This window comes from Phoxinus phoxinus (genome assembly GCF_949152265.1).
Source record: "Phoxinus phoxinus genome assembly, chromosome: 4".
In the NCBI taxonomy this organism is placed as follows: domain Eukaryota; kingdom Metazoa; phylum Chordata; class Actinopteri; order Cypriniformes; family Leuciscidae; genus Phoxinus; species Phoxinus phoxinus.
Window position 1 is genome coordinate 40,085,911 of NC_136879.1, and position 22,757 is coordinate 40,108,667.

Here is a 22,757-nt window from a genome sequence, read left to right on the forward strand (position 1 = left end):
CGAGCTGTTTTTTCATTCCTCGTTATTCCATTCCAAATAGGAAATGAAATGATCGGATGATACACGGACCCATCTTGCAGAATTAACCTGAATGTATTTGATGTAGAATTGAATGTTGATCATTTGCAACAGTTTTTCATGTGAGTGAGAAGGCTTGATAAATGTCTGAAACTCTTCTCACACTGAGTACAGTCGTACGGCTTCTCTCCAGTGTGAACTCGCTCGTGTGATTTCATGTTTCCAGAATGAGTGAAACTCTTGTCACAATATGAACACTTGTAAGGTTTTTCTCCAGTATGAATTCTTTGGTGTTGTTTCAGACTCTCAGCTCTAGTAAAGCTCTTCCCACAGTCACAACACACATGATTTCTCACTACAGTGTGTGTTTTCTGGTGCTGTTTAAAACCGTCCAGTTGTGAAAAACTCTTTCCACAGAGAGAACACACATAAGGCTTCTCATCCGAATTAACTTTCAGGTGTTTCTTTAGATGATACTTGAGTTTGGATGAAGATGTGAAACTCTTCTCACACTGAGTACAGTAGTACGGCTTCTCTCCAGTGTGAACTCGCTCATGTAATTTAAGGTTTCCAGATTGATTGAAACTCTTGTCACAATATGAACACTTGTAAGGTTTTTCTCCAGTATGAATTCTTTGATGCAGTTTCAGATGATAAGCTTTAGTAAAGCTCTTCCCACAGTCACAACACAAATGATCTCTCACTTCATCGTGTGTTTTCTGGTGCAGTTTAAAATTATCCAGTCGTGAAAAACTCTTTCCACAGAGAGAACACACATAAGGCTTCTCGTCTGAATGAACTTTCAGGTGTGATTTTAGATGTGCTGATGAAATAAAATCTTTACTACACTGATCACAGTTGAATGGTTTTTCTCCAGAGTGAACACGCAGATGATACTTGAGTAAGAATGAAGATCTGAAACTCTTCTCACACTGAGTGCATGGATACGGTTTCTCTCCAGTGTGAATTCTCATGTGTGTCTTAAGGTTTCCTTTGTGTCTGAAACTCTTTCCACACTGTGAGCAGGAGTGCAGCTTTTGGGCTTTTGTTCCTTGAGTTTTGAAGTCACAGTGTTTCTTTACTTCATTCAGTTCTTGTCTTTGCTCTGTTATTTCCATCTGATCTAAAATGAACATATCAAGTAGTTATAATCAGTTTAAGGAGGATCATTTCAGGGAAAATTCAAGTGAACACAAGCAGACAACAAGAGAATAGGTTTCTGTCTGTGTGAGTATAAAGTATCAGATCTTTAATGTTGAAGGTTTGTTATATCATTCTCATTAATTTGAATAATAAAAATGTATTTGACGCATTGCTATATACAAGGTTCATTTAGATTAATTTCTACATCATTTATCATCAATATACTACTTAGTTAACAATGAAGAATCAAGAATGGACACCAACCTATTTGTTCCTCAGTATCTTCATGTTTTATTCTGGATGGTTCTGGATCACTCATGTCTTCAATCTCCTCTTTAATAAACTCCATCTTTAACAGTCACACAGATTTCAGCTGCTACTCCTGGAGTTTGTCCTTCTCTTGTAGGATGATGGGAATATTCCCAGTATTTATTGGTGAATTGTTGTGGGAGGGGCTTCACTGCAGGTGTGAACTGTGATCACTGTGTGATACTGACGCCCACAGGACCAGATCTGGAATCTGAAAGTTATTGAATTTATACTGAACTAATGTAATTACTTGATAGTTCAGTGAATATATTTGCTGTTATAAATAGTGTTTTGACAAACTTGTAGATTATCATCATATAAAACAGATCTATAGGGTCATCCGTGTCAAAAGAACCACTTTTTAGAAACTTCCCGCTAATTTTTTTTAAATATTGTTAATATTTTTTCTGAAGAAAGCCAAACATAAATGTGATGGATTTATATTTACTGAGTTATCCAGTATTTTGTAGAGGGGTGTAAAAACTTTAAATAGATGGCAAATCATTATTTTGTTTACATAGAGATTGGTAGGTCCCAGTGTTCAAATTGTTGAATTTTAAAAACCAAATATGGATATAACTTTTCAAACAGTGGATACTTATTGCATTTAAAAAATGTCTGAAGAATAACTAGAAATGTATCTTGTTTCCCTTTCTCAAAACTATTGCATACAACATCCCACTCAGAGTGCCAAAAACACACTCAAATTAATATTTCCAGTATTTATTGGTGAATTATTGTGGGAGAAAAATGTGTAAAAGAAAAGAAACACCTGAATTACTTTCATTGCATTTAAATTGGGAACATTTGTTTTAACAACTTTCAGAAATATAGGATATTTCAATGTGGTTTAGCATTTAAAACAAGGCTTGTTTAATACTTTCCCAAAGTCTGAGGCAAATAACTGAGTCATCATATTTAAATGAGCTGCTGAAAACCCTCTATTCGCACGGGGTAATTTCTAAATCACCAGATAATACTAATCCAGTGCGAATAGGGCTTTTGTCTCCAAAAGTTCCCTGTTTTCACATAATTCATTACGGTGAGGCCGGAGATCTTCTGTAAAGTGGCACATTGATCACATTTTATTGGTTTCAAGGCTGAGACAGAGTCTGTGAAAAACTCTCTGCCAACATATTATTACTATGAATCTTATTAATAATTAGACCTGCACATTCAGAGGTGAAAACGGTGACGTGTTCTCGAATGAAATCTCAGAATGAAATGAATACAGTACAGAACATTCTGGTGCAATCTGATAAGAAAATTAAGTAAAAAAGACAACATTTTCTGACAGTACAAGCTTTTAATTAGATTTTAATTCACTTTGATATTAATTTTGGGTCTATCAGCTCCAGAAAATGGCAAATTTCCTCAAAGGACAAAATATCTCTCAACTAAGTGGCGGTTCTACATTGAATTATTTACTTTACTGACATTTACAATGCACATTAGCTTATCTTTTATTATTAATAGTAAAATTCGGTCCAATTCTCCCATTGCGTCTGTCGTTGCTATGCAACCATGAACTGCGCTCTCTAGAGCTTGCGCATTAGACTTCAGTCGAATCCGTATGTTTGTTGTTTGTCCGGAAGCTAGTTATTTTACTTTAGGAAGTTTTAAATATGAATATTTTTCTTACACAAACGCATTGCTTTGCTTCAGAAGGCCTTATTAACCCACCGAAGCCTGCATTTCAGCCCGAGCCCGACGGGCCCCGACTTATTTACGCCCCTAGGGCCGGGCTTCAGGCCAATTTTCACGCCATAGTTCACACGCGGGCCGGGCCTCGGGCCTGTTTAAGTCTTATCCTTCTTTTTATAGCCTATTTCAGACATGTATTAAAATTAAATATGAGAAATTGACGATGGAAAAACAAACATAGAAAGACGTTTTATAACCTATCACACTGACATATGACTGACACATGACAGTCTGCTCGCGCACACACGTATGTGTGGTTTCCCGGCGGCACGAACCAAGATTTGCGCGACCGGCGCGCTCTGTTGTTAGTGTCCCCGCCAGCAGCAGAAGTGTAGCGAGCGTGACTTCAGCGCAGCTGGAATAGTTCAAGAAAAAAGTACAACTGGATTGAAACCTTCCACTGTGGATGCTGTGATTTTTCTTCACGATGCTCTGTAACTGTTCTTAGCCGTGTTAGGGGCTGTCTTGTTGTTTTTCGCTTGAAAACGACTTTATTTTCATTAGTCTGTTGGAAACTATTGGAAATAAGAATGGTCATGTTCTGTAGTGAAGACTTGATTTTTAAGGGTAAAATAACTGCATGTTTGTTTTTAATTTAATGCCATTAATTTGATTAGTTTAGATTGTAGGCTATAGCTCATTTTGTTTGAGAGCGCTGTTGCAACTGTGAGCAGTTTGCCTCAGCTTTTAAAAAATGATAATAAACGTTTCTAACTGTCTGTGTGATATCCTTAAGGTGTTTTATATCTATGGATTTTGTTGTAGCCAAGTAAAGTGTTGATTTGAGAGGCTAAATGGATCAAACATGTTTAACTCGCTGTCGGCTGCTTGGTCGTCATTAAAAAAAAAAAAAAAAAACGAACATTTGTCTAAATTAACTTAATAAAGAGATGAAAAGAAACATGACCAACAAAATGGACCTATTATAATGGCTGCAAATAGCTATTTGGCCCTAGGGCAGGCTACCGCTGTGTAATGAAGAGAAGAAAAGAAACGGGGTCGGGCTGATAATTCTGATGAGCTGTCGGACACGGGCCGGGCTAGGGCCTAGATTTTAGGCCCGTGCAGGGCTCTAGCGCTCTCCACAACGACAAAGAAGTTTTAGTAACTAATGACTCAGACGGAGACGAGGGTGCGTATACTTCACCACTTTTGTTATAGGCTGGTCGCCCGTACACTCTGCAACATCCCACACTCGTGTATACAATAATAACAATGCAACAGCGAATCCCCTCATTAGTTTTCGTTCCCGGCGTGTTTTTCCTGCTTCCGTTTATCAACAGAACCGGCCTTGTGTTACACCGGAAGTGCTCCCCGCCACAACAACTTCCCAGCCTGTAGTTCCGGCTTTCGTCACCCTGTGACTTGTACATAAAACTAATCAATGTTAAATAGTTCAACATGAATCTTTAAATGATTCACTACAGAGCTTGAATGTCTAAAACTCTCTCCACATTAGTGCGGCTTCTCTCCAGTATGAACTCGCTCGTGTGATTACAGTTCTGACAAACATTAGGGTGTATTCACACCTGCCTTGTTTGGTTCGATTTAATCGTTGAAAATCCCCCTTGGTGCGGATCTTTTGGGCAGGTGTGAATACAGCAATCGCACTCGGGTGCAGACCAAACAACCGAACCGAGACCCAGCTGAAGAGGTGTTCTCGGTACGGTTCCAAACTAACTCTGGTACGGTTCGTTTACGGCGTGAACATGAACCGACCCAATTGCAGAAAGCACTGCGCTGATACTGTTGCGCGTCTTTCTGCGCGTCGTGTGTGCATCAGGACATTCACAGACAGAGCACTCTCTTTTGTCTTATCTAGGGGTGGCTCGATACCACTTTTTCATGTCCGATACCGGTACCACACACTTGAGTATCTGTAGATACCGATCTATACCGATACAATACCATATATTCCACACAGCTGACATGATAAAATTAAATTAAACTTAATCGCATGCGTTAACGTTGACAGCACTTGTTAGCAGTAACAATAATCTCATGATTTGGATGTATGAACATATAGCCCCTCTCTATGAATGAAAACTTTATACCTAATCCGTCTTCTGCGCAGTGCCACTGTCAGCATGCCAGTATAGGCGCACATGAGAGCATGTTCTCTCCGCCGGGACCGTCTTGCAGCACATCGTCGTCTTCTCAAAATCCTAATTACAACATCGTATAGATGACATTGTATCATATGATGCTTATTAGTGGCTGCCAACTCTCTCGCAATTGACACTTTTCACACACTCTCACGCCACACATCTATTTTCTAAAATGGATCATAGAGGACACTGACACCGACAGACAAGACAGAGCAGGTTACTATTGATATAAAACAAATTATCAGCTCTCAGATTATGTCAATTTTATTACGAAATTCAAACAATAAATGCTGTTTTGGCGCTTGTAAATGTGACGTGACAGATCTCTGTAGCGCCTCAGTTCAATCGGCACGTGACCGATCATCTTTTACTCTTCTTTACTGGTAAATAAACCCGAATGAACAATAGGCATGTTGAAAGATATACTACAACTTAACGAAATGCATATGCCACGGATTAATCAGTGTTTTTCAGCCGCGGTAAGAGGTCAATAAAACTGGTAGGAAAGCCATTGAATGACCGTAGGCTAGATAAATTAGTTATAGAGAGGAGTGTTTTGTTAAATATGTCCACTAGGCTATATATTATATTTTTTACTTGTATCATTAAAATATTATAAAGTTGTTATTATGATAAAAAACGCATTAAATTAAATTTAAGTTGTTATTTTTAACCTATAATACCAGCTGACAGGGCTCTCTGTTTGTTTACAGCATAAGAGATTTTTTTTTTCTTGAGAGAAATTAACATCTACTGTACCTAATAATTATCCAAATTAATCGATATTGAATCAAGATGTCAAGCAATAATAAATAGAGTAGCCTACCGCTACCATGTAGCTAAACATTGTAACATGTTGTCACTAAACCTAATAGAAATTCTGTTAAGTTACCAAATGTTTTGACAATCACAACTTATTGCACTTCCTGCTTTTCCCAATGAATGAATGGACGACCTTAGCACACGTGTGGTTTTGTTTACACATTTTGGTTCCGTGCAAAAAGAGCTGTGTGAAAGCGAACCATACGAAAAATAAATAAAAAATCAACATTGTATTTTTGTTTTTTACAGTCTATGGTCCGGACAAAAGCAAATTTATCGGACTTTCCTGGTGTGAATACACCCTTATTCACGATATGAGGGTTTGTAATCTGGAGCTGGTTAATGTTAATCTGAGAACATCTCTCACCTGCAGACTGGAAATAAACGGCATCAAGAGAAAATATTCCACATTTGTCCTTCATTCACGATCGTTAACAGGGTCACTTTCAAGCTCAACTGGTGAACGTTACAGCTCGTCGTCGTCTCTCTCTCTCTCTCTCTCTCTCTCTCGCTCGCTTCTCTTTTTGCGCAGGCGCAGTGCGCGATGTCATATTTCTTAAAGGGGCCGCATATTATACCAATGTATTGTAAGGGTTAGTAGATAGTCAGGGAAAGTAAGGCAGTCGATTTGCCTGCTTTTTAAAGTAAGGTTAACTAATTAGAAATAACAGTTTAAACACTTTGCTATAATTTCGATGGCTGCTACTAGTCAATCATTATCAACAAAATGTATATTTTTGATGACAAACTTTATTTGTCTAAAATGTAAAGTTACCCAATAATAACTTGGTCACGGAGCAGTTGCAATGTCACATTTACAATCAAGCTGATATTCGGGAAAACAGCACTCTTGATTTTATGTTGCTTGAGTTTTAATATAACAACACAGGAAAATTAAATATTTTTAACCTAATATCTTGAATTTGGGGGGCATTTGTCTTATTTTTAATGGCATTTCTGCCCCAGTGTAACAGGTAACAAACAGTATAGTGAGACCGTATACAAATGATCAATCTCAATAACAAAATGTGAAATAAAAAACATACAAATTTATCAATATTCTTCTAAATGTTTTGAACTAAAAGCCTGAAAGAGAGTTGTTTTGTGCAGTCTTGTGACAAGCATGAATATATCTAATTCAAGATAGACAGATTTTGCAAAAAAAAAAATATTTACACTTTTGAAGCTTCAACTCTTAAATCTTTCTAGTCTTCCATTCATAAAAAATAAAATAAAATAGACAATCTCAATATTTTATCTTGCAGAATTTACTTGATACAAAACTGAGTGTTGGTCAATTGCACCAGTTTTTCATGTGACTGTGAAAACTCTTCAAACCATTGACTTATGATATTTCTTCATATGACTGAGAAAAGTACTTGAATGTGTAAAACTCTTCTCACACTGAGTACAGTAGTACGGCTTCTCTCCAGTGTGAACTCGCTCGTGTGATTTCAGGTGTCCAGACCGAGAAAAACTCTTGTCACAATATGAACACTTGTAAGGTTTTTCTCCAGTATGAATTCTTTGGTGCCGTTTCAGATTCTCAGATCTAGTAAAGCTCTTCCCACAGTCACAACACACATGATCACTCACTTCATTATGTGTTTTCTGGTGCAGTTTAAAACTTTTCAGCCTTGAAAAACTCTTTCCACAGAGAGAACACACATAAGGCCTCGCGTCTGAATGAACTTTCAGGTGTGATTTTAGATGTGATGACGAAATAAACTCTTTACCACACTGATCACAGCTAAATGTTTTTTCTCCAGAGTGAATACGCAGATGTTGTCTCAAACCTGTTGAATCTTTGAAACTCCTCTCACACTGAGTACAGTAGTACGGCTTCTCTCCAGTGTGAACTCGCTCGTGTGATTTCAGGTTTCCAGACTGAGTGAAACTCTTGTCACAATATGAGCACTTATAAGGTTTTTCTCCAGTATGAATTCGTTGATGCTGTTTCAGATATTCAGCTCTAGTAAATCTCTTCCCACAGTCAAAGCACATATAATCTCTCACTTCATCATGTGTTTTCTGGTGCAGTTTAAAACCGTCCAGTCGTGAATAACTCTTTCCACAGAGAGAACACACATAAGGCTTTTCATCCGAATGAACTTTCATGTGTGATTTTAGATTTGATGATGAAATAAAATCTTTACCACACTGATCACAGTTAAATGGTTTTTCTCCAGAGTGAATGCGCAGATGAACACTGAGATGTGATGGTTGAGTAAAACTCTTTCCACACTGAGTGCATGTATACGGTTTCTCTCCAGTGTGAATTCTCATGTGTTTGTTAAGGTTTCCTTTTAGTCTGAAACTCTTTCCACACTGTGAGCAGGAGTGCAGCTTTTGGGCTTTTGTTCCTTGAGTTTTGAAGTCACAGTGTTTCTTTACTTCATTCAGTTTTTCTCTTAGCTCTGTTATTTCCATCTGATCTAAAATGAACATATCAAGTAGTTATAATCAGTTTAAGGAGGATCATTTCAAGGAAAATTCAAGTGAACACAAGCAGACAACAAGAGAATAGGTTTCTGTCTGTGTGAGTATAAAGTAACAGATATTTAATGTTGAAGGTTTGTTAAATCATTCTCATTCATTTGAATAATAAAAATGTATTTGACACATTGCTATATACAAGGTTAGGATCATTTAGATTCATTTCTACATCATTTATCATCAATATACTACTTAGTAAACAATGGATAATCAAGAATGGACACCAACCTGTTTGTTCCTCAGTATCTTCATGTTTTATTCTGGATGGTTCTGGATCCCTCATGTCTTCAATCTCCTCTTTAATAAACTCCATCTTTAACAGTCACACAGATTTCAGCTGCTACTCCTGGAGTTTGTCCTTCTCTTGTAGGATGATGGGAATATTCCCAGTATTTATTGGTGAATTGTTGTGGGAGGGGCTTCACTGCAGGTGTGAACTGTGATCACTGTGTGATACTGACGCCCACAAGACTAGATCTGGAATCTGAAAGTTACTAAATTTTACTGAACTAATTTAATTACTTGATAGCTAAGTGAATATATTTGCTGTAATAAAAAAAAATAATGTGTTTTGACAAACTTGTATATTATCATCATATAAAACAGATCTATAGGGTCATCGTATCAAAATAACTACTTTTTACAAACTTCCCGCTATTTCTATTCCCGCTTTTTTTCTGAAGAAAGCCAAACATAAATGTGATGGATTTATATTTACTGAGTTATCCAGTATTGTTTAGAGGGGTGTAAAAACTTTAGATAGATCATTATTTTGTGTTTACACAGAGATTGGCAGGTCCCAGTGTTCAAACTGTTGAATTTTAAAAAACAAATATGGATATAACTTGTTTAAAGAATGTCTGAAGAATAACTAGAAATTAATCTTGTTTCCCTTTATCAAAACTATTGCATACAACATCCCACTCAGAGTGCCAAAAACACACTTACATTAATTTTTCCAGTATTTATTGGTAAATTATTGTGGGAGAAAAATGTGTAAAAGGAAAGAAACAACTGAATTACTTTCATTGCATTTAAATTGTGAACATTTGTTTTAACAACTCTTAGAAATATAGGATATTTCGATGTGGTTTATATTAGTAGCATTTACTTGTTTAATACTTTCCCAAAGTCTGAGTCAAATAACTGAGTCATCATATTTAAATGAGCTGCTGAAAACCCTCTATTCGCACGGGGTAATTTCTAAATCACCAGATAATACTAATCCAGTGCGAATAGGGCTTTTGTCTCCAAAGTTCCCTGTTTTCACATAATTCATTATGGTGATGCCGGAGATCTTCTGTAAAGTGGCACATTAAACACATTTTACTGGTTTCAAGGCTGAGACAGAGTCTGTGAAAAACTCTCTGCCAACATATTATTACTATGAATCTTATTAATAATTAGACCTGCACATTCAGAGGTGAAAACGGTGACGTCTTCTCAAATTAAATCTCAGAATGAAACATTCTGGTGCAATCTGATAAGAAAATGAAGTAAAAAAGACAAAATTTTCTTTAATTAAAAAAACACATGTATTGACAATACAAGCTTTTAATTAGATTTTAATTCACTTTGATATTAATTTTGGGCCTATCAGCTACAGAAAATGGCCAATTTCCTCAAAGGACAAAATATCTCTCAACTAATGCTGTAAGCTATACAGAAAATCCCAGTTGGTACATCATTATAATTGTCATGGAATGGCTGTGTCAATGAGGCACACGAAGAAGGATAATTCCAGGAAATAATAAATATCCAAATAGGATTTACTCTTTTAATACAAAATAACAGGCAGAGAAACACAGAAAACAACCATCCCATAGATGAGACCAATGTTCATGTTTTTCATCTCCAGCCAGTTTAAAATAATATTATGTTGTAAACAAATGACTTCAGAACGATGGCAGCATTATTATTTTATTTTTACGCAGAGATTGGTAGGTCAGGTTCCACTTCAGAGCGTAATCTCTCGCAGAAGTGATGGTGTCTACGACTGGTTGTGGTAGATCACCTAAGTCCTCCATGTCCCGTCCAGGGACCAGACATGGAGTTTCCAGAGGTCTGGACGCGGGTGCCATTCGGTGCCCCGTCTCTGAGAAAGGAGGTCCTTAAGCATAAGTTCTGTTTAATACTTTTCCAAAGTCTGAGGGCGGCAGTGGCTCAGTGGTTCATGTAGGTTGTCTACAAACTGGTTCAATCCCCGGTTCCACCTGACCAAGTGTCGAGGTGTCCATGAGCAAGACACCTAACCCCAGCTGCTCCCGACGAGCTGGATGACGCCTTGCATGGCGGACACTGCCGTCGGTGTATGAGTGGGTGAATGTGAGGCAACATGTAAAGCGCTTTGGAGGCCATTGGGTCTGCTATATAAATGCAATCCATTTACCATTCTGGGAACCAGGTTCGGTTGGGCCAATAAGGGGCAACTAGCAAGACCTGCTCCTTGTCCTGCCTGACTTTGCACAGTTTCTCACTGCGGGAAACGCTTGCGTATGCCCTGGGGCCAGCTGTGTGCCAATGCATCTGTGCAGTCTGTCAGGGAATAAAACAACTGGCAGTGGGAAGAGTCTGGAGAGGGAAAAGGCCTACGTGCGGCTCCGAATTGGTCCCATCTCAGCTGAACTGCCTGGAGATGCCACTCTCCTGGGGGCCACAGGCCGTCGTGAGAGCTTGTTGGCTTAAAGGGATTAAGTGACAAAGTGAACCCAGATGTTTCTGACTCCATAGGAGGAGATGGCGGGTGAGGTTGATGTATACCATGGTCGCAGTGTTGTCCGTACGGACCAGTAGCGGCTTTTTGAGGCGACCTAGCGCAAGGCGAACTGCTAGCAACTCGGGGCAGTTGTGGGCTCATTTAGATTACTTTATTCCTCATCGAAGTATATTTAAATCGATCAGTAATAAGACGAGAATTCAACTATTTTTTTAGGGAGCTGATTTATATCCTTCATCAATTTCATACATTCATTGTTAACCCAGGGTGACAAAATCTTCTGCTCTTTTCCCGGTTGACCCGAAGCCCCGTCTATGACGAGTCACGCAGGAACTGGGCTACTCCGCAGGGGTTGCATCCCGCTTCGTCTAAAGTACAGTGCAGAATTATTAGGCACATTGATTTTCTGATCATATTTCCCCCCCAAAGAAATCCATTAGATTTGAATAACTACTATTAGTTGTGTATTTTATCATTTATAAATTATATATAATAGTACAGGCTGGAAATTAAAAACACCTTATATTTAGGTGTGCATAATTATTAGATACATTTTCTTTTACAGATAAAATAAGCCAAAAAAGAGATTTAACTCGAAGACTAAAAAGTCAAAAAGGCCCATGAGAAGGATGCAATACTAATGCGATACTAGAAGTTGCAGTTAAAGGAATAGTTCACTTTGAAATAAAATTTTGGTATGTTTTAGCTTACCTGAAGTGCATCCAAGATGTAGGTGTCTTTGTCTCTTTTTAGGTCAAACCGTTCTTTTCTGTCAGTCATATAATGCAGGTATATAGGTACTGTCTCCAAAAGCATGCAGAGATGTCTCTAATAGCATGCAGAGAAAATTAAAAAAAAAAAAAAATTCCCCATCGTGAGTGCACATTGATGGCCTAAGACACGAAACAAGCGGTTTGTGTGATAAAACGCACAGTATTTATATCGTTTTTATCTCTTTTACCCCAATCTTGAATTTGGGGGGCATGTGTGTTATTTTTAATGGCATTTCTGCCCCAGTGTAACAGGTAACAAAACAGTATAGTGAGACAGTATAGTGATCAATCTCAATAAAGAAATATGAAATAAAAAACATTAAAGTTTATCCATATGTGACCGGTCACGGAAAGTAAGGACACATGTCGGTTCTGGGGCATTTTGAGTTATTCACAGATTCTGAAAGTGTAGTCTCCAAGCTTTCCAACGATGTGTAACACATGGAAATCTGATAATATTTGGAGAAGTTGTGGCCATTTGAAGGTAGGCACTCAAAAAAATTCAAAGTGGAGAAATCTGCCTCTAAAGATTGAGCAGTTCTCGCCTCTCTCTGCTGCTGGGAGTGACAATAGGGCTCATTTACATCTCATTTAGATAATCCATACCCCCTGTAAAGCACATGGGGGAGCAAAAAGGTCAGGAAAATGTGCCATCAAAGAAAAAAAAAAGTTTGCAAACAGGTAATATATAAATAAATGTCTCTTAACATCTACCGATAAAACTGTATAGGCAACTCTTTTGATATCAGATAGAGCCGCTAGAGCGCTGCATAATAAGTAACCACGCTGTAGGGCTGGGCGATATGGACCAAAAGTCTTATCCCAATATATTTAGGCTGAATAATCGATATATGATATATATACCGATATTTTTTACTCAAAGTGAGAGCAAATGTTCAGTGAAAGTCAAAGCCAAATATGGACTTCCCTGTATAAATTATACATTGATTCTTATTAAAGTTACTATTAAAGTTCTCAGTCAAGAGCAGTGTGTGATGTTGTTTTATTAACATTAAATGGATAGTTCTCCCCAAATGTTTAATTGTCATCATTTACTCTCTCAAGTTGTTTTAAACCTGAATAAGTTTCTTTCTTCTTTTTTCTTTCTTTTTTTGACGGGCAGATCGAATAGTTTTAAACTTCAACAGAGGACCCGCCTTCAAGGAAGTTAACGCTTGTCAATGGAGAGTGGCCAGACACTGGTAGGGTCTGGTAGGACCAGGCTAGGTTTGCACTGCACAACATCAGGAAGATCAGGGGCCTCATGTACAAAGACTTGCGTTGAATTCATACTAAAACATTGCGTAGGGACAAAGCAGTATATGTGCTCGTTGTGTAATGTTTGCAACTTCACTTCATTGCCTGTAAGAGTCACCAACGGACAAAAACAATGAGAAATGTACGTACGCCAGACATGGAATTGGCGAGGAGGAACGCACATTCTCGCGTTAATTTCACTGTTAGTACATCCGACCGTGATCGTGAAAGCTGGCGTAGGCAAAGTTTTTGTGCGTACGCAAGATTGATACATGAGGCCCCAGGCCTTTCCTAACTGAGCATGCAACACAACTTCTTGTCCAGGCCTTGGTTATATCTAGGCTTGATTACTGCAATGCTCTTCTGGCCGGTCTTCCATCATGTGTAACCAAACCTCTACAAATGATCCAGAATGCTGCAGCCCGTCTTGTCTTCAACGAGCCCAAAAGGGCCCACGTCACTCCTCTGTTCATCTCTCTGCACTGGCTACCACTCGCTGCTCGCATCAAGTTCAAGGCATTGAAGCTTGCTTACAGATCGACAACAGGCTCAGCTCCCTCCTACCTTCACTCGCTCCTACGAGTCTACATACCTACCAGAAGCCTGCGATCGGTCAATGAGCGACGGCTCGTGGTACCATCACAGAGAGCTACAAAATCCCTCTCCAGAACATTCTCATTCACGGTTCCTTGCTGGTGGAATGATCTCCCTACCCTCGTCCGGAATGCAGAATCCCGGACTACATTCAAAAGACAACTGAAAACTCATCTCTTCCGTGAGAAAAAAACAAACAAAAATTTCTCTTTACTTTACTTTGTATTTTGAGCACTTATTGCGTCGTTTTTGCCTCCTCACGATGACTCGCTTGCTTTAGTCCTCAGTTGTAAGTCGCTTTGGATAAAAGCGTCTGCTAAATGACTAAATGTAAAATGTAAATCTTTCTAAACTTCCATTCATTAAAAAAATAAAAAATAAATCTCAATATTTATCTTGCAGAATTTACCTGAATGTATTTGATATAAAATTGAGTGTTGATCACTTGCAACAGTTTTTCATGTGAGTGTGAAGGCTTGATAAACTTCTAAAACTCTTTCCACACTGAGTACAGTAGTACGGCTTCTCTCCAGTGTGAACTCGCTCGTGTGATTTCAGGTTTCCAGACTGAGCGAAACTCTTGTCACAATATGAACACTTGTAAGGTTTTTCTCCAGTATGAATTCTTTGGTGCAGTTTCAGATATTCAGCTGTAGTAAAGCTCTTCCCACAGTCACAACACACATAATCTCTCACTTCATTATGTGTTTTCTGGTGCCGTTTAAAACTACTCAGCCATGAAAAACTCTTTCCACAGAGAGAACACACATAAGGCTTCTCATCTGAATGAACTTTCAGGTGTTTTTTGAGATATGATGGTGAAATAAAATCGTTTCCACACTGATTACAATACGGCTTCTCTCCAGTATGAACTCGCTCGTGTGATTTCAGGTTTCCAGACTGAGCGAAACTCTTGTCACAATATGAACACTTGTAAGGTTTTTCTCCAGTATGAATTCTTTGATGCCGTTTCAGACAGTCAGTTCTAGTAAAGCTCTTCCCACAGTCACAACACACATGATCTCTCACTTCATTATGTGTTTTCTGGTGCTGTTTAAAACCGTCCAGTCGTGAAAAACTCTTTCCACAGAGAGAACACACATAAGGCTTCTCATCCGAATGAACTTTCAGGTGTGATTTTAGATTTGATGATGAAATAAAATCTTTACCACACTGATCACAGTTAAATGTTTTTTCTCCAGAGTGAATGCGTAGATGAATTTCGAGTACGTATGAAGATATGAAACTCTTTCCACACTGAGTGCATGGATACGGTTTCTCTCCAGTGTGAATTTTCATGTGTCTGTTAATGCTTCCTTTTAGTCTGAAACTCTTTCCACACTGTGAGCAGGAGTGCAGCTTCTTGGATTTTGTTCCTTGAGTTTTAAAGTCACAGTGTTTCTTTACTTCATTCAGTTCTTCTCTTTGCTCTGGTATTTCCATCTTATCTAAAATGAACATATCAAGTTGTTATAATCAGTTTAAGGAGGATAATTTAAAGGAAAATTCAAGTGAATACAAGCAGACAACAAGAGAATAGGTTTCTGTCTGTGTGAGTATAAAGTATCAGATCTTTAATGTTGAAGGTTTGTTATATCATTCTCATTCATTTGAATAATAAAAATGTATTTGACACATTGCTATATACAAGGTTAGGATCAATTAGATTCATTTCTACATAATTTTATCATCAATATACTACTTAGTAAACAATGGATAATCAAGAATGGACACCAACCTATTTGTTCCTCAGTATCTTCATGTTTTATTCTGGATGGTTCTGGATCACTCATGTCTTCAATCTCCTCTTTAATAAACTCCATCTTTAACAGTCACACAGATTTCAGCTGCTACTCCTGGAGTTTGTCCTTCTCTTGTAGGATGATGGGAATATTCCCAGTATTTATTGGTGAATTGTTGTGGGAGGGGCTTCACTGCAGGTGTGAACTGTGATCACTGTGTGATACTGACGCCCACAGGACCAGATCTGGAATCTGAAAGTTACTGAACTAATTTAATTACTTGATAGTTAAGTTAATATATTTGCTGTTAGAAATAGTGTTTTGACAAACTTGTATATTATCGTCATATAAAACAGATCTATGGGGTCATCCATGTCAAAACTACCAAATTTCAGAAACTTCCGTGTATATAGGATTTTATATAATATATCGGCTTTCCTGTAGCTCAAACATTCCCAGGGAAAGCAAGAACTGATAAGAAAGCAAATGTGTACCTTGAAATGCAATGTAAGTCACTTAGGATAAAAACGTCAACTAAATATATTCCCCGGCTAAAATTTTTTATATTGTTAATATTTTTCTGAAAGGAACACGCCACCGCTTTTTTGAAATAGGGCTTATTCACCGTCTCCCCTACATTTAGATAGGTTGGCAAATGCATTTTTGTCTCAGTGCATGCATTATCTTAGTCTGGCACCATCGCCGCTAGCTTAGCTTAGCATAATGAATGGAATCCTTTGTTGGCGAATAGCATGTTGTGAGTAAAAGTGATTAAAAAAAAAAGATTTACTTCCTTGTGGCCTACGTATTCACAAAGAGTACAAATAGCACTGCAGTTTAAGACTAGGCAATTTCCTAGGCAGATATTGACTTGGGACTATATTGGGGTGAAGCACAGGTGAAGCACTGCTACTTGGGCGCAGAGATATCACGCATCTGATACATTATTCAGGTGTTCGTCATCAAAAACATCAAAATACATAAGAAAAAACGGTGGCATTTTCCTTGAAGAAAGCCAAACATAAATGTGATGGATTTATATTTACTGAGTTATCCACTATTTTGTAGAGGGGGGTAAAAATTATTTTAGAAATATGGCAAATCATTATTTTGTTTTTACACAGAGATTGGTAGGTCCCAATGTTCAAATACAATTGGAAATGGGTTTTACCCATTACCAATGGTTTACCCAAATTTTACCCATTTCCAATGGTTGAAAACCAAACATGGGTATAACTTTTCAAACAGTGGATACTTAGTGTTTAAAGGAAAATGTCTGAAGAATAAACATGTTGAAAATAGAAATGTATCTTGTTTCCCTCCATCAAAACAATTGCATACAACATCTCACTCTGAGTGCCAAAAATACACTGAAATTATGAGAATATTTCCAGTATTTATTGCTGAATTGATGTGGGAGACACCATATCTGCCAAATTTGAAAAGGAATTACTGAATTTACACTCAGACACTTTCATTACATTAAAATTTGTTTTAAAGATACAATACAGGTCAGAGTCCTGCACGGGTTCGGGTACCGTGACCCGCAAATTTTGCTCAAACGGGTGAAAAATATCCAACTGTGTCGGACACGGGGTAAACGCGGGTGACGGTCTAAACACGGGTTCAAAACAGTCCCGTGCAAATGTAAAAATAAATGCATATTTTTAGGAACACATCTACAAAACTATCCTCCAGGACAAGTTCGAAATTCATCGTTTACACAGACTGACAGTAGTGAAGTGGCAAGCGCGCACAGTGAGATGCGGCGCCTTGTGAAAGTTCCAAGTGATCTGAGGGCGCGCGCGCTTCCTGGTGTGTGACGTGTGCGCAGACTGGTGCATAGATGTATACACTAGAGGTTGCCTCGGCTACGGCAGTTCATTGGAACAAATGTCTTTAATGCGAGATCTAGTGTATACATTTCTATGCACCAGTCTGCGTACACGTCACACAGAAGGAAGCGCGCGCGCCCTCAGATCACTTGGTCGTGGCTGTGACAGAGACAGAGCTGTTTTCTTTCGTTTTGAATTGTTTTGTTTAAAAGTAGGCTACACATTTCAAGCTTTCTATGTTTCTCAGGTCTGTGAGGCATGTAGCTTATACGCTGAGTTTCGTTAATTTCCAGTTCATGCGCATTGCCTCCGCTCCGTGTCCTGATGTCTGCTATTACTTCTTATTTATTAAATTCAGACAATTGGTTATAAAACATCATTTAAAATTTAAATACATTTAATACAAAACGAAATTCAATTTAAAGAAAGGCTTTATAGCTACAGTAAACTTGTAATGAAGTGGTCAATAATGTCTGCCTCTGTCTCCCGACATATTGAACAACGTATGATCTTAGGCTACTATGCTTTTCACTTCTCATATAATCAACATTGATGAAATAATATATAAATATATATAAAATTGTGATGCTGATGTGCTAGACGAAATTGAATTGTTTTGTGGTAATCGGCTTTTTGACAGCTTCGGCTGTTGTCCTTGTGTTAAGGCAAGCCGCCAAAGGCAATAGGCTACAAATTTGAAAAAAGTGTGTCTATAATGTGATTGGCTAAACTGATTTTATTTCGGGTGTGGGTCGGGTCTCGGTTCTATTTTAAGCGGGTCGGGTCGGGTTGCGGATTTTAATTGGTGCTGCTGTCGGAAAACGGGTCGGATGCGGTTTTAAGCACTGCGGGTACGGGCGGGTGCGGATTTACAAAATCGGACCCGTGCAGCTCTCTGATACAGGTGCTGGTCATATAATTAGAATATCATGAAAAAGTTGATTTAATTCAGTAAATCCATTCAAAAAGTGAAACTTGTATATTATATTCATTTATTACACACAGACTGATATATTTCAAATGTTTATTTCTTTTCATTTTGATGATTATAACTGACAACTAATGAAAATCCCAAATTCAGTATCTCAGAAAATTAGAATATTACTTAAGACCAATACAAAATAAGGATTTTTAGAAATGCTGGCCAACTGAAAGGTTTGAACATGAAAAGTATGAGCATGTACAGCACTCAATACTTAGTTGCGGCTCCTTTTGCCTGAATGACTGCAGCAATGCGGCGTGATGGAGTCGGTCAGTCTGTGGCACTGCTCAGGTGTTATGAGAGCCCAGGTTGCTCTGATAGTGGCCTTCAGCTCTTCTGAATTGTTGGGTCTGGTGTATCACATCTTCCTCTTCACAATACCCCATAGATTTTCTATAGGGTTAAGGTCAGGCGAGTTTGTTGGCCAATTAAGAACAGGGATACCATGGTCCTTAAACCAGGTACTGGTGGCTTTGGCACAGTGTGCAGGTGCCAAGTCCTGTTGGAAAATTAAATCTGCATCTCCATAAAGTTGGTCAGCAGCAGGAAGTGCTCTAAAACTTCCTGGTAGACGGCTGCGTTGACCATGGACCTCAGAAAACACAGGCACTCCAAACCATCACTGACTGTGGAAACTTTACACTGGACTTCAAGCATCTTGGATTGTGTGCCTCTCCTCTCTTCCTCCGGACTCTGGGGCCGCGATTTCCAAATGAGATGCTAAATTTGCTCTCATCAGAAAAAGAGGACTTTGGTCCACTGTGCTTTATTAAATCCAGAGTCAACGCAGCCCTCTACCAGGACATTTTCAGAGCAATTCATGCTTCGTTCATTTTCCAGCAGGATTTGCACCTATTGCTAATAAGAGACAGATATCAGCGCCACACGCGAGTCCCGCGGATATAAAGGAATGAGAAGATTTCATTCTACCGAACGCAAGTGCTGTATTAGTGCTCACACAGGTCAGTTTATTAGACGAATGAAGCTTGTGAGGTAACGCAGCGCTGTTTTACTTGCTCTACTATCACAATAAACAGCATTTGTGTGTGTTGAAAGTTAAAATGCTAGCCTATTCTATGTGTTAGTTTGTTGGCTATATGAGACTAGCAGTAAACTATATCAACATCAGAATAACATACAGATCATATTCTAACATTTCATCATGTTGAACTATATAACATTGATTAGTTTTATGTACATTTGCTCGCTTGTCTAATAAAGTACATGCAAGAGCTCTGTCAAGTCCAAGTTAGTCGCGGACGTGGAGCTCTCGGCATCTTGAAAACGCTATGCTGATATTGATCCTCGTTTTAGTTCTGCTTTTTCACCCAAAGTCTGCAGTCAAGTTAACAGTTTTTCCGGGACGGCCAATTATTTAAAATAGGAATTTCGCAGAAATTAAAAATCTTTGGGAACTTTTGGGATATTGTAAGTACACAACTGCAGGAAATATATAATATTGCGCAAGTGATTTTTGGATATTTTATTACAAATTGTTACATATTGTACCTTTAAAGTCCACATGATATCAAAATGTACCATATTTACTTTGTTTGCCTAAATTGATCGTTCAAAAAAAAAATTTGGCTTCGTAATCTTTAATCAAAATCTGAAAATGCCCCCCCTCATGTATGATGAAAATTGACTAGCAATTTTGCCAAGCAAATACCAAGAAATAGTGTGCAGCAGTTTGTCTTTCGACTACACTTGCAAAATCCACGATGGGACTGAGCTTGAATAGCTCCAGCGTCAGCAACTTTAATAGTACAAAATCGCTGTCAATCAAAAAGAGATGCAGTCTTTCGACAGACCCTCCAATCATCACGCAGAAGCCGGAGTCCAGGCCAGCCCAATCCTCCATTCTGGGAGGTCCGTGGGCTGGACATAATCGCAACATTTATCCAATATTCTAGTTTCAAAGCACTGAAAAAAACTGTTCAAAGCAGCCCCATTGAAGTCAATGGACACTGGGCTTCAACAGGGAAATGCACTGTGACGCTATGGGAATGTATGAGAAGGAAATCGTGTCAGCCGACCTGCTATATGTAGCTGATTCTGAACGAACTCGTCCTTGAGATGAACGTGTTCTTCTAACACATTTTTAGTCAATAAAATGTACATATTTGACCATTAATTTTTGCCACCTGACCCTAACCCTGCAGTCTTAAAGAAATCCCCACTGATATACACATATCTACACAAGACCAAACGAGGAACTAATTGAGATAGTTATGGAGCAACAGGTTAATGAGATGAAACAAAGAACCACATGGGAAAGCTGGGTCAACTGAAGATGAGCAAACAGAAGGTGAACAAAATGAAAACAAAGACAAAACAGAACTAAACCCTGACATTCCCCCCTCCCCCCTTCTTGACTGGTGAAGATTCAAATCTCAAGTCTTTCTAGTTTTGCTCACTTGTGAAATGTGAAGGCTTGATACACTTTCAAAACTCTTCTCACATAAAGGGAAGTTGTACGGTCTTCTCTCCAGTGTGAACTCGCTCGTGTGATTTCAGAGATCTGGACCGAGTGAAACTCTTGTCACAATATGAGCACTTGTAAGGATTTTCTCCACTATGAATTCTTTGGTGACGATTCAGATTGTCAGCTCTAGTAAAGCTCTTCCCACAGTCACAACACAAATGATCTCTCACTTCATTATGTATTTTCTGATGCAGCTTAAAATGATCCAGTCGTGAAAAACTCTTTCCACAGAACGAACACACATAAGGCTTCTCGTCTGAATGAACTTTCAGGTGTTGATTTAGATTTGATGACGAAATAAACTCTTTACCACACTGATCACAGTTAAAAGGTTTTTCTCCAGAGTGAATGCGCAGATGACTTTTTAAACCGGTTGCATCTCTAAAATTCTTTCCACAATGAGTACACTGATATGGCTTCTCTCCAGTATGAACTCGCTCATGTGATTTTAGGTGCTCCAACCGATTGAAACTCTTGTCACAATATGAGCACTTGTAACGATTTTCTCCGGTATGAAAACTTTGGTGCTGTCTCAGTTGGTCAACTCTAGTGAAGCTCTTCCCACAGTCACAACACACATGATCTCTCACTTCATTGTGTGTTTTCTGGTGCAGTTTAAAATGATCAAGTCGTGAAAAACTCTTTCCACAGAGAGAACACACATAAGGCTTCTCATCTGCATGAACTTTCAAGTGTTTGATTAGATGTGATGACGAAATAAAATCTTTACCACACTGATCACAGGTAAATGGTTTCTCTCCAGTATGAATTCTTATGTGTGTTTTAAGGTGTCCTTTTTGTCTGAAGCTCTTTCCACACTGAGGGCATGTGTGCATTTTATTAGCTTTGATGCTCTGCTGTTCCTCCTCTGCTTCATTCAATTCATGTGTTTGGGGTTTAATCTCCATCCAGTCTAAAATAAAAATATTATGTTATTAAAATACGTTCAATTGTATTCGGATTTAAAAGAAGAAAGCAACAGAGTATCAAGTATCAGATCTTTGATGTGCCAAAGTTTAGTTCTGTCATTCTCTTGTTAACAAAACATTCTCTTGTTAATCTGTTTAAAAATTAGATGACAAAAGCTATTCAAGACTATAAAGTAATTCCATGTCAACTCAACCAGAGGCCCCTGGCTTAATGTTGATTTAAAAAAAAATTGGTGAAAGAAATACATAAAAGAAGAAAGCCAAAATAATAAATGTCATGAATGTATATTGACTGTGTAATTCACTGTTCCCTTTCGAGGGGTCTCTCATATTGCATAAGTTAGCTTACGCTATGGGAAAACTCCTTTTCTCAATAATATTGAAGCCAAATTTTTAAAAACGCAGTGCAGCTGCACAGCAGACATACAGCTGAGTGTCTAGCGCGCTCACTGGCTGCGCTGCGGCAACTGCAAGAGCGCGCGAACTAATCGGGGCGCTTCGCTCCCAGGGCGCGTCAGAGCCCACCAGAATGGGCGTGGCTTATGGTTATATAAGGTCCCATTTTCGCCATAGAATTCAGATTTAATCTCCTTCAGCAAGTTTCACTTTGCTGACCTCCGGGTTTTGACAAGCCTTCACCGCTGCCGTTAAAAAGGCTGCTAAACAGTTCTGAGGACGCCACCTTCAGCTGTCCTGCTGTGCCAACGGGCGCGCATATATCCTTTTAAGCATTTAGTGTGTACGCCGCTACGACTCACTATCTAAAAGAGCAAGTTTCCAAGGCGTTGTTGCATAGGGGTGCAACTAACGACTATTTTAATAGTCGACTAGTCACCGACTATTG

At 38.6% G+C, this 22,757-nt stretch overlaps 2 protein-coding genes across 7 annotated transcripts in view; both read right to left on the bottom strand.

The window, feature by feature from the left end:
- Positions 1-1,426: 1,426 nt before the first annotated feature.
- LOC306997100 (uncharacterized protein) lies at positions 1,427-9,071 on the bottom strand. Of its 2 annotated transcripts, none has more exons than XR_013797262.1 (2): positions 8,829-8,918; positions 1,427-1,674 (listed from the first exon to the last, which is right to left on the bottom strand). XR_013797262.1 is itself a non-coding variant. In XM_079610181.1 (2 exons), exons 1-2 carry the CDS (start codon positions 8,911-8,913, stop codon positions 7,437-7,439), a joined length of 1,188 nt encoding a protein of 395 aa, XP_079466307.1. In that variant the 5' UTR covers positions 8,914-9,071; the 3' UTR covers positions 7,230-7,436. The 2 variants fall into 2 exon arrangements, 1 of the variants encoding a protein (XP_079466307.1); XM_079610181.1 differs by lacking the exon at positions 1,427-1,674 and adding an exon at positions 7,230-8,539 and having other exon boundaries at positions 8,829-9,071.
- A 205-nt stretch (positions 9,072-9,276) lies between these two features.
- The window catches only part of LOC306997106 (uncharacterized protein), a 417,445-nt gene continuing 403,964 nt past the window's right edge, over positions 9,277-22,757 (bottom strand). For 2 of the 5 annotated variants that reach the window (XM_079610199.1, XM_079610198.1), the window contains one exon: positions 18,426-21,897. In XM_079610199.1, the coding sequence (XP_079466325.1) occupies positions 20,957-21,897 (941 nt within the window). In that variant the 3' untranslated portion in view covers positions 18,426-20,956. Of the gene's footprint in view, positions 15,389-15,678; positions 16,694-18,425; positions 21,898-22,757 lie in introns of those variants that run through there. The other 3 variants (XM_079610197.1, XM_079610195.1, XM_079610196.1) reach the window with 3 other exon arrangements.

Excerpts from the sequence above, each read along its gene's own strand:
- LOC306997100 (XM_079610181.1), bottom strand. The coding sequence starts at position 8,913 with ATGGAGTTTATTAAAGAGGAGATTGAAGACATGAGGGATCCAGAACCA. Across the intron at positions 8,540-8,828 it reads AGATACTGAGGAACAAACAG|ATCAGATGGAAATAACAGAG; the intron begins GTTGGTGTCCAT and ends TGTTCATTTTAG.